The sequence below is a fragment of the Portunus trituberculatus genome, chromosome 47, assembly GCF_017591435.1.
Source record: "Portunus trituberculatus isolate SZX2019 chromosome 47, ASM1759143v1, whole genome shotgun sequence".
Taxonomy (NCBI): Eukaryota; Metazoa; Arthropoda; class Malacostraca; order Decapoda; family Portunidae; genus Portunus; species Portunus trituberculatus.
In genome coordinates, this window is record NC_059301.1 from 15,669,754 (window position 1) to 15,682,253 (window position 12,500).

At 47.6% G+C, this 12,500-nt stretch overlaps 1 protein-coding gene across 3 annotated transcripts in view; it reads right to left on the reverse strand.

Annotated features, from left to right (window-relative positions):
• Positions 1 to 12,500, reverse strand: part of LOC123520636 (probable serine/threonine-protein kinase tsuA) — a 135,050-nt gene that overhangs the window by 42,588 nt on the left and 79,962 nt on the right. For 2 of the 3 annotated variants that reach the window (XM_045283114.1, XM_045283115.1), the window contains exons 4-5: positions 4,390 to 4,493; positions 2,853 to 2,940 (exon numbers count right to left, since the gene is read on the reverse strand). In XM_045283114.1, the coding sequence (XP_045139049.1) occupies positions 2,853 to 2,940; positions 4,390 to 4,480 (179 nt within the window). In that variant the 5' untranslated portion in view covers positions 4,481 to 4,493. Of the gene's footprint in view, positions 1 to 2,852; positions 2,941 to 4,389; positions 4,494 to 12,299; positions 12,308 to 12,500 lie in introns of all 3 variants that reach the window. The other variant, XM_045283116.1, reaches the window with a different exon arrangement.

A 12,500-nucleotide genomic window follows, 5' to 3' on the forward strand; every position in this document is an offset into this window, starting at 1 on the left:
GGGTGTGTGGACAACGCCTCTCACCTTCATTACGCACGCCAGCCCCTGCCGCCTCCACCACGCCTCCACCACCACGCCTCCCTCCATCTAAGCCACGCGTTCTGCTCCCTACCTAAAGACAATGACAGTGGAGGTGCTGGTACTCTTGTTACTGGTGATGGTGATGGTGATGGTGACGTGGTGGTGGTGACTATTCGCTGACGTCATCTCTTTCAATCTTGCGCACACGGTCTACCTCCGCACACACACACACACACACACACACACACACACACACACACACACACACACACACACACAGGGAACACTTGCTCGCCTGGATACACTCACAAATAAATCCTCCCCCATAATTTCGCGGCCGTATGTGTAGTGCAAAAAGCAAATAAACCACAAGTGTGCCATGGCGGTACTTCTAAGAGAGAGAGAGAGAGAGAGAGAGAGAGAGAGAGAGAGAGAGAGAGAGAGAGAGAAAGAGAGAGAATAATACACACCCTACAGAAGTCTTTGTTGTCAGTTACCACATTTTCTCTCACCTTCCCCCCACAACACAACACCAGGTACCCAAACACCACCACCACCACCACCACCACCACCACCACACTGCAGGCGCCGCTACTAATGCCAACCCTTAGCATAGGAATGGGAACTTTCACACCCACCGGCCAGTTTCTTTTCATTATAGTTTGAACCTTCTCCTCCGCGCATATAAAGCAGCGTTCAGGTGGAAGGTTGGGTTTAATTAAGGTAACGCGTTAAATAGTAATCCAGCTTATCTCGGAGTGGGGTTTAAATGATTATAGACGTACTGTACTTTCTCTTCAATTAGTTATGGTTCTTAGGTTAGGTTGGGTTAGGTTAGGTTAGGTGCGGTTAGATAAGATTAATTAACTAACTCTTGATTCTTTTATGCACTCTCAAAACAAATGGGTGCAGAAAGGGTGTACCAAGGGTATTTTTAGTGATGAAATAGTGTTACCTTTATTCTACCCTTACAAATGTACCCATACAATTGTACCCTTTCTGTATTCCAAATGTACCCTTTTTTAAATCACAAATGTACCCTTTTCGAGACTGCAATTCCAGTGTGCTTTTTTTTCAAATATTCATTTCTTCCTCTTACATAAAAATTAAATAAATAAATAAAAATCCAGCTTATCTCGGTGTTGGTTACATGATTATAGATGTACTGTACTTTCTCTTCAATTAGCGATGGTTGTTAGGTTAGGTTAGGTTACGTTACGTTAGGTTCGGTATAGTTAGATAAGGTAAAAGATTAAGTAAGGTAAAGTGAGATTAGATTTAGTAAATTTTAGTTTACATTACATTAAGTACTGGGACGCATTTTTTACCACGAGTTTTTGGTGTGATTAGACCATTTTATTTCAATTAGGAATGGTCTATGGAGGTCAGAAGATTAACGGCCACAGTTTTCACTTTTTAATCCCCCACATAAGTTTCTGAAGCTGTATAAAATCACCAAATAGTAAGCAGAATGGATATGGAAAGGCGTCATGGTACTGAAGAAGTTAATTTAAGTTAGGTTAGCTTAGGTTAGGTAAAATCTCTTACAAACACAAAGGAAAAACAATAACCAGGTCTTAAGTATAACGATTATTGGAAAGGATAAGAAGATTAAAAGTCTCTCTCTCTCTCTCTCTCTCTCTCTCTCTCTCTCTCTGTCCTTTAGGCCTTCGTCAGCCCTCCCCTTCACCCCCCAGGGAGAGACGCAGGTGGCGGGGGGCGCGGTACCCCCTTAGCGGCCACAATGAAGTTACGGGGTCATGTTTTCTCTCTCTCTCTCTCTCTCTCTCTCTCTCTCTCTCTCTCTCTCTCTCTCTCTCTCTCTCTCTCCGCCCCGATTCGTCCTGCTTTTTCTTTCTCTTCACACTTGGCCGTAATTTCCCTTACAATAATATTAACAGCAATCTTAGTAGTAGAGGAGGAGGAGGAGGAGGAGGAGGAGGAGGAAGGAGGAGGAGGAGGAGGAGGAGGAAGGATGGAAGGAAGGGAGGAGGAGGGAGGGAAATAAATGGATGGATGGATAGATAGATAGATAAAGAGAGAGAGAGAGAGAGAGAGAGAGAGAGAGAGAGAGAGAGAGAGAGAGAGAGAGAGAGAGAGAGAGAGAGAGAGATAACGAGAGATAACGAGAAAGACAAAAGAGAAAGAGAATAAGAAGACTAGAAAACAAGAACAAAAAAAAAAAAAGAACGAGAAAGAAAAAGAAAAAAAAAAACCACTCACTCAAACACCCATCATCATCATCATCATCACTTTTCACTTTCCACAGCGGAGAAACACGGTAACAAATAAGGCGACATCACTTACTCCTTCTTTTCAAACCTTCTTCCCCAGAGCAAGCGGCGAACACAGCCATCTAATACTGTACCCACTACCGCTATGACAGGGAAACACAGGGCGCTGGAGAGAGGCGGGTGAATGGGTCGAGTAAATAAGGAGACGGGGACGGGGAAAGAGAGAGAGGGGGGAGAGAAGAGTGAGGAAGAGAGAGGAGCGTGGATAGAAGAGATGGACGGAGCATTTCTTACCTTTCGTCCTCTCCCTGTGTGACATTGAACAACTTAACTGACCCGTAAAGAGGAGGAGGAGGAGGAGGAGGAGGAGGAGGAGGAGGAGGAGGAGGAGGAGGAGGAGAGAAAGAGAAGTGAATAAAGGCGTGTGAGAGATATACAAGGAGATGAATAGCGGAAGAGAAATGTGAGGAGCCGTAAGTGAGGGGACGAAATGGTAGCAAGATAATGACGACCAGAAGAGGAGAGGAGAAAAGGAGGAGGAGGAGGAGGAGGAGGAGGAGGAGGAGGAGGAGGAGGAGGAGGAGGAAGGACACCCACCTGAAGTTGTAGTAGCGGATGGAGAGGCTGACCGAGTCGTCTGGACTAAAGACGTAGTGTTGAAAGTCCTCCACGTCCTGCTCGTAGTCTGGAAGGATGGAGAAAAGGAGGGACAAGTTTTAGTCTCTCTCTCTCTCTCTCTCTCTCTCTCTCTCAAGGCTCAGTAAAGAAGATGATCAATACCCAACAGTTATTACACGCCGGGGACTGCCACGTTCACTCATCACTCCCCGCCCCGTCTCGCCTAAGCCAACACACACACACACACACACACACACACACACACACACACACACACACACACACACACACACACACGCACTGCCCCAGCCCCAGCCGCCGACGCTCACGTGACTGCGAGGAGGAAGCACTAAACAATACCAACAGCCCCAAGCACGCCCGCCGGCCGCACCCTCAGGCCTTCACAGACGACCGCCGACACCCCGACCATGTGCACGTCTCTTGACACCTCGTGAGTGGGTGGTGGTGGTGGTGGTGGTGGTTGGGTGGAGGAACTGAGGGAAGTTGTAAGGAAAAAGTATTGGGCAGGACGGAGGATGAGAGAAGAGGAGGAAGAGGAGTGGAGGGTAAGGGTGGGGTAGTGAGGGTGGTGGTAGCGGGAAACACGACACGCCGACACGCCGCCTCGCCAGATAACACTAGTCGAGGTCCTACTCAATTAAAACTGAGCGGCGCCAAGTCTCAGCGGCGACCTTTTCCGGTATGCCCGCAGCGCAGCCCCGACATTCCCGCCTAGCCGCGCTACGTTAATCTTGAAAGGCGTCCCTCGCGTAACTCGCCAGTCTTTCCTTGTGACACATCCCTCAGGCGCACGGGAGCAGGGAGGACGGGCCGCCTCGAACACTTGTTACATTAGCGGCGCGGCGCGGGGACGGCTGCCACCAGACGCCGACACGGGAAAAAAAGTTATTAATCAGACTCCCCGGGAACGGCGGTAATGAGGCTGTCAGGAGGAGAGAAAAATATGGTCATCTTGAGAAGGGGCGGCGGCGCGTGCGGGGCTGTGGGCGTGTGCTCCTAGCCAGGCGGGACGTGAGGAAGATGGGCGTGTTACTCAAGTGGGTCGTGAGGAGGCGGTGGTGAGGCGGTGTGACGACAAGCTGCAGTTGTCACGTGCTTGCTGGCGTGGCTTCTATGGGGTCACCTGCAGCACCTCCACCGCCGACGCGCGCCGCCTTGTCACTGCCGCCATGACTATGCACATCACGCTACCCGGCAACAGCTGTGTGTGTGTGTGTGTGTGTGTGTGTGTGTGTGTGTGTGTGTGTGTGTGTGTGTGTGTGTGTGTGTCCTTGGCGAAACGAAAGACGCAATGTGTGAGCAGTAAGATAATCCCTTTGTCATCGAAATTACCTAAAAAAAATAAATAAAAATAAAAAAAATAAACGTGCCACTGCTAACTGTTGCCATGACACAATCAGACTAGAGCGGGTCACGAACGTTCATTCCTTCCTTCCCCTCTCTCTCTCTCTCTCTCTCTCTCTCTCTCTCTCTCTCTCTCTCTCTCTCAACTTACCTGCATGGGGATGGCTCTGGTAAAACTCGATTCTTCTCTTCATCTCCACCTGGAAGAGGCCCGGCACTGTCTTGAACACCAGCGCCTGCATCACACGGTCGGGCCTGCGGAGGAGAGAAACACAAGACATAAGAGAGGGGAACGAATGGTGGCAAGATAATGGCTCATCACACACTCCGTTACAGTTGATAAGGAACGAAATACCAAGTTATACATTTATGCTGACGAAGGAGCTGAAAAAGATAAGGAAGACACGATGAGGAGGAAAAAATTGTGAAAGAAAAGGAAAAAGTTAAGACTGTTTAAGACGAAGCGGATTACGAACGTCTCTCTGAATGAACGAATGAATGAGATTAGGAAGACATGAAATTGTGAAGTTATAAGCGTGATTAAAAAAGAGAGAGGAGGATGCAAAGGATATAAACTCTATGAATAAGAATATAAACATGGAGTGAATCATGGCATTTACACACACACACACACACACACACACACACACACACACACACACACGAGAGGCACTGCAGTAAGAAAGATTCAGTAGAGCAACATTTCAAATAGATAAAAATAAATAAATAAATAAACGAAGAGAAAGTTAACGAAAAGAACCAAAGAAACAGAAAAACAGAGATAAGATAATCGCATAACAAGACACAAAATAAAAATGGAAAAAAAATATATATGCACCAGGTTTCAAGACATTTATCCCAGACTTGACTAACTCTACTAACCTTTTAGGGACCTGGCAATCAAGTGGGCCTTTTTTTTTTTTTGTCATATTTTTGGCTGCCCTTCGCCAGCACCCCGTCCTCCATTAATAAAAAAAAAGAAGATAAGACAGAGAGGGAGGTGGACATTTATAAACAGCACTGTATATATTCACCTTCACCAAAACAACATGAGGGACGACCAGAGCAAGACAATGAAGCACAATGGATGAGAGGCGAGGAGTGTGCAGGAGAGGAGTGTGCGAGAGAAGGCTAAGCTAACGAACTGACCGACCCCTGACACCCTCCCACCCACCCTCTCTCTCTCTCTCTCTCTCTCTCTCTCTCTCTCTCTCTCTCCTGGTGGCGGTGCTGCGAGCTGATTTATCGCGCCTTTGATCTGACATGCTAGCCCTCCGCCTTCCCCCATCCCCCAATCCCCAACTACCTCCTCCTCCTCCTCCTCCTCCTCTCCCCACCCAAACTCTACTCTCTCTCTCTCTCTCTCTCTCTCTCTCTCTCTCTCTCTCTCTGCTTCTTTCCTCCATGCATCCACAGACCAAACGCCTTATTGTATACCACCATCTCAGCACACACACACACACACACACACAAAGCCCCATCCCGCCCATCTCCTCTGTAATCAGGGCCACCACACCGACACCACACGAAACAACGCCTCTACTAGCACGCCCTCCTCGCTCTGTATATGCCCTTCCACACACCGCATCTACGCAGTCACACGCCACCACGCCTGCCAGTGCTTCGATGCCCTATGCCCCGTGCCCAGCAAACCCCACCTCACCTTACCTTCCCTCCAGTGCCCCTCCTGTCTCCTTCCCTCCACCTCCCCGTATCTCCCCGAGCCTTCCTATTCAAGTGAGGAACAGCGGAGCCAATTTGTTCATCAGAGAGAACACAGCGGTGGTGGTGAATTATTCAAAGGCTTTTCTTTCTCCTGGCGACACCTGAGAGAGCGCGCGTGCACATATGAGAGAGAGAGAGAGAGAGAGAGAGAGAGAGAGAGAGAGAGAGAGAGAGAGAGAGAGAGAGAGAGAATTTTACCCATTCGTTACGCAAAATCGTCACTCAGAAACAAGCACCTCTCTCTCTCTCTCTCTCTCTCTCTCTCTCTCTCTCTCTCTCTCTCTCTCTCACATGCCACTCAACTCGTTCGCTCGGTCACTCGCTCGCCATGGGAACTCACTAACTCAGTCACTCACTCACTCACTCGCCTTCCCACGAGCATCTCCAACTCTTGAGCGGCATCACCCATTTCGTGTAGCTAATTAAGGAGGCCTACAAGGAATGCCATTAACCTCGTAGGCCTAAAGGGGAGTAATTCATTCCCTACTACTAACCACACATTTTCTGAATTTCACCCGGTCACCAGAATAAATAGAGATTGTTGGAAGAGATTTATTTATTTATTTTTTTTTTTTGTTACATTGTGTTAGTAAGTGCAGATGGTGTGTTAAGTTCGGTTAGGTTAGGTTAGGTAGTGTATACTGAGCTTTTGTTGTTTGGGTGTTAGAAAATGAATAGACTAGCTTGTATTTTCAACTTCACGCATTGAACTGAATAGATAAGGATAGTGAAAAAGAGGTATATGTAGTTTTTAATTCGTTTTTATGTAACTATCAATTATGTATATTTCACTCTTCACAAAAAAAAAAATCTTCGTAAATACAATCTAATCTTACAATAATAAACAGAAACAAGATCAAACACAAAACTGAAGGCAATGAACAGATTGAAAAAAAAAAAGGAAAAGAAAAAGGAAAAGAAAGAAACAGCAAAGAATTTAACAAACACAACAGCATCTTAACACAGCACTGCATCACTAAACAAACAAAATCAAAACTGAGGTAACGAAAAACATAAAGACAAAACAAAAAAACACCAGAAAGTCTACGAAATACACCAGCATCTTATCACACCACCACCTCACTTCACTATCTTCCACCATCTTGCTACCACCACCACCACCACCACTACCTCTCCTTCCTTCCGTCCTCACCTCCTCTCCTTCCCTCCTTATATAGACCCAGAGGCAGCTGCGGGAGGGTTACTAAAAAGATAGCTTAGGGTACAATTTTTGGGCAGTAAGTCGCGTCGGAGGCAAGGGGCAGGAGGAGAAGGAAGGTGAGGGAGTGAGGGCGTCTGAGAAGTGTTCATTCATTCAGAGAGGGGGAAAAAATTGGAGAGGAGCAAAAGCATGACAAGTTTGTAAGGTTTAGCCACGCAAGGCGGAGTGTGTGCTGGCGGTGGTGGTGGTGGTGCTAGTGGTGCAGGCAAGACGCAAAAGGATCTCTGTGTGTGTGTGTGTGTGTGTGTGTGTGTGTGTGTGTGTGTGAAGGGAGAGGGGGGGGGCAGGAAAAGACCGGTTTCATAAAGTGACCGAGACATGTTATTCGAGTCCTATCATTTGTATCAATGCAACACACACACACACACACACACACACACACACACACACACACACACACACACACACACACACACACCTCAAGGTCACGCCTCACGCCAAGACACCCCCTCCACCTCCACCTCCACCACCACCACCACCACCACAATCCGTTCTCCAAGCTAAGCAACACCACACTTCCTTCTCCTCCACCACATTCCTGCTTGCCTTCCACTCCACTTCCACCACCACTACCACCACCACATCTTTGCTTCCCTCCTATTCCACTACCATATCCCTCCTTTACTCCTATACTTTCCTCCTCCTCCTCCTCCTCCTCCTCTTCCTCCACACTCAGAGACTCAAACACCTCGCGTCTGCTAAGCTCATCAAAGAGAGGAGGAGGAGGAGGAGGAAGAGGAGGAGGAGGAGGAGGAGGAGGAGGAGGAGGAGGAGGAGGAAGAGTGGAGAATCAGGATGGATGCTTTGGGCTAGAAACCTCACAATACCACCCTCATCCACCTTCCAAATCTAACCTCACCACCATCACCATCACCACCACCACCACCACCATCTCCACTCAGCCTGTCACCACTCGCTCGCCCTCTCCTCTCCTCCCCTGACCCTCCCGTGACCCTCCCCACTGTCCCTACCACCACCACCGTATCCCGAACCACCCCTCCCGTGCTCCGCCTCCCCTCCCAGTCCCATCACGCCCGCCCTCTCCCTCCACAATTATAGAAATTAAACCAATTGGCGTGGGGGTGTTGGCTGGGGAAGGAGAGAGAGAGAGAGAGAGAGAGAGAGAGAGAGAGAGAGAGAGAGAGAGAGAGAGAGAGAGAGAGAGAGAGAGAGAGAGAAGGAGGAGGAAGGATAACAAAGAAGGGAAATAAAGAAAGGGTGATAAAGAGAGGGAAAATTAAAGAAAGACAAAAAGAGAGGATGGAAAATAAGAAAATAAAACAAAACGAAAATCAAGAGAAGGAAGAAAGGAACAAAGCAAATGAACGAGATAAACGAAGGAACAGAAGAAAGAAAGAAACGAAAGAAGAAAGAGAGAGAGAAAGGAGAAAGGGAGTGGAGGTAGGGAAGGAAGGAGGGAAGGAGAGAGGAGGCAAGGAAGGGGAAAGGAGGGCAGTTAATACAATGAGGGGAGAATGAAGGAAGGGAATAGAGGAGTGGAAGAAGAAGAAGAAGAAGAAGAAGAAGATAATGATGATGATGATGATGATGACAACAGAAGGAAGGAAAGAAAGAAAGAAGGAAGGAAGGAAGGAAGGTAAAAAGGAAGATAAGGAAGAGAAAATGCAAAGAGATCAGACCGTAAAAGATAAAGGATAGAAAGAGTGAGTGAATGAATGAATGAAGAGAGAAAGAAAGGAAGAACGTAAGAAAGAAAGAAAGAAAGAAAGAAAGAAAAGGAAGGAAGAACATAAAGAATGAAGGAAGGAAGGAAGGAAGGAAAAGGAAAGGAAGGAAGGAAGGAAGGAAGGAAAGAAGGAAAAGGGAAGGTAAGGAAGAAATAAAGAACATGAGGAACGAAGGAAGGAACGAAGGAAGGAAGGAAGGAAGGAAGGAAGGAAGGAAAGGGAAGGTAAGGAAATCCAAGGCAGAAGAAGGACAGGTGTATGGAGTAATACAAGCGAGGGTCACCGGGATGGTCGCCTTTACGCCAACCACCACCACCACCACCACCACCGCCATCACCACCACCACCACCGTGCATCGTGTCTCAGCCCTGCGCCTTCACCACGAGTAAACACGAACACATGCACGACACGACACACACACACACACACACACACACACACACACACACACACACACACACACACACGTCCAGTTTACTATACCCTGATTATGGGGTTATTATCATCTTTACAGCGAGGAGGAGGAGGAGGAGGAGGAGGAGGAGGAGGAGGAGGAGGAGGAGGAGGAGATATTGTTGGTGGTTATTTTGATGCCTCATAAATATTGCAAAGAAGATTAAACGCGCGTGGGTTTGTCAACGATGCAGAGGAGACAAAAAAGAAACAGAATGAGAGAGAGAGAGAGAGAGAGAGAGAGAGAGAGAGAGAGAGAGAGAGAGAGAGAGAGAGAGAGAGAGAGAGAGAGAGAGAGAGAGAGAGAGAGAGAGAGAATGTAAAGTACGAAGGAATGACAAAGAGATGAGAGAAGAGAAAGGGATATATAAAAAAGAGACGAAACGAGAAGAGAGAAAAGGTGGGAGGAGGAGGAGGAGGAGGAGGAGGAGGAGGAGGAGGAGGAGGAGGAGGAGGAGGAGGAGGAGGAGGAGGAGGAAGGAGTGCCGTAAACAGTTCATTACTATTATAGCTGACGACAATGTAAACCCACCACCACCACCACCACCACCACCACCACAAAAAGAAAAAAATCCCTTTCTAATGAGGCTTTAATAAATCCAGACCCACCACAGCCACCAGCCACCAGCCACCCACCTCCCCACCACCGCCAGCCACAGCCACCACCCATAAACCACCCCGCCCTCCGCCAGCCGTCCCAACACCCTCACACTGACATCACGTGACCAATTACTGAACTTATCCACCGCACCGATAGTTACTGAGGCACGACTATCATTGTTTCTACTACCACTACTACTACTACTACTACTACTACTACTACTACTACTACTACTACTACTGTTACTACTACTACTACTACTACTACTACTACTACTACAACTACTGCTGCTGCTGCTGCTACTACTACTACTACTACTACTACTACTACTACTACTACTACTACTACTACTACTGCCACTACAGGAATTATAGCACTCTTTACTAGTTGTCGCTGTAATCACTGCTACTTTACTGCTACTGCTGCTGTTACGACTACTACTACTACTACTACTACTACTACTACTACTACTACTCCTACTTACCAATATAATCATCATAACAACAACTACAACAGCTACTACTTTCTTCCTCATCACATTCACCACCACCATCACCATCATCGTCACTATCACCACACACAACCACACAAGGAACACACACACACACACGTACGAACACGCAACGACTTGAGTGACGTCCCTACACAGCCTCAGCCCTGGACACCCACACCCACACACACACACACACACACACACACACACACATCTATCTCTCGCTTTAAATTATCTTATACCATCGCAAACTTTCTCGTGGGGATCAATAGGGCACATGATTATTCTTCCTCTGAGTTCCCTTGTGTTCGTAGTCTCCCTTTCCTCCTTCGCCCTAAAACACCCCTGCACCACCACCACCTTCAAAAGACCACCACTTGAAGTAGCACGAGTTTTTAATGATGCTTTTACCTTTTCTAGTGACAGATTAACAAGATTTCTACATCAACAACAGGAGAAACACACGTGAGAACCGGCAAGATCACCCCTGTGGCCTCTGAACAGTCGTGGTGAGAGAGCAAAGCGTTTATAAGACAGTCTAGGCAAGGAGATAGACAGTAGGCAGGCAGCCGGAGCGTGTAGCAGAGGCAGTCTCCGAAAATTAACGTGAACATATTCCTTCCCCCTCGAGAAACAGCCGGCAGAGGGGAGGGAGGCCGAGAGAGGAAGGGAAGAAGGGGGAGAAGAAAAGACGGCAGTGAGGGAATGGAGGGGAAAGGTAAGTATGAGAGGCGGAGAGGAAGTATACAAGATAGGAGACGGGAAAGGGACGGAGGGAAAGGAAAATACCAGGGAGGAAAAGAAGAGAAAGAGAAAACGAAACAAGGAAGAAAAAAGAAAAAAAGAGAAATAAGAGGAGAAAAAGAGATAGATAAGTACAACTACAAGAGAAAAGGAGAAGAAAGTAAGGGAAAAGGGATAAAGGAAAGACGGACAGAGAGAGAGAGAGAGAGAGAGAGAGAGAGAGAGAGAGAGAGAGAGAGAGAGAGAGAGAGAGAGAGAGAGAGAGAGGAAGGATTTTGAAGGGCAGAGCTAATGAGGAAGGGGATCAAGTAGTAAGTAGTTGGGAGAGAACCTGGCTGAGAGGGAGTGTGGAAGGAGAAAAGGAGAGAGAGAGAGAGAGAGAGAGAGAGAGAGAGAGAGAGAGAGAGAGAGAGAGAGAGAGAGAGAGAGAGAGAGAGAGAGAGGCTTACGTACAGGGAAGGAAAGATGGAAAAGGAACGAAGGGAGAGAGAAACTGAGGAAGCGAGAATCTTTAACAGAGAGAGAGAGAGAGAGAGAGAGAGAGAGAGAGAGAGAGAGAGAGAGAGAGAGAGTCTTCAAGAAGGGAATGTTGTAGAGTGGAGAATCAATTACCGGGAGGGAAGAAGGAAGGAAGGAAGGGAGGAAGGGAGGTAAGAGGGAAGGAGGAAGGGAGAGTGGGAAGGAAGGAGAGAGGGAAGGAGGGAGGAAACAGAGCATAGCGAAGTAGGACCAAATAAGGGAGGAAGGGAGGGAGGGAGAGGAGAGGGAGAGGAGGGAGAGGGAGAGGGAGAGGGAAGGAGGAGGGAAGATGGGAGAGTAGGGTGAGAGAGAGAGAGAGAGAGAGAGAGAGAGAGAGAGAGAGAGAGAGAGAGAGAGAGAGGGGGAGAGAAGGAGAGTGTAACTTGAAGCGTCACCCGGAAACATGACTTACCTACCTGTTCTCTCTCTCTCTCTCTCTCTCTCTCTCTCTCTCTCTCTCTCTCTCTCTCAACAATAACTTTTAAATCCCTTCTTCTTGCCCTCATCAATGTTACACACACACACACACACACACACACACACACACACACACACACACACACACACACACAGAAATACACGCTACCCGTAATTAATTAGCTACAATCGTGACAACCTCACACTCTGCGCTGCCTCCCACAAGTCTGGCAACCTCTCACGACACACACACACACACACACACACACACACACACACACACACACACACACACACACACACAAGGAAAACACTCACTCCCTATATATTGACACCCACGTATTCAAAAACGCCTTTCCTCTCACGACGACAATTTTCCAAGGCCACAGAGACAACTAGC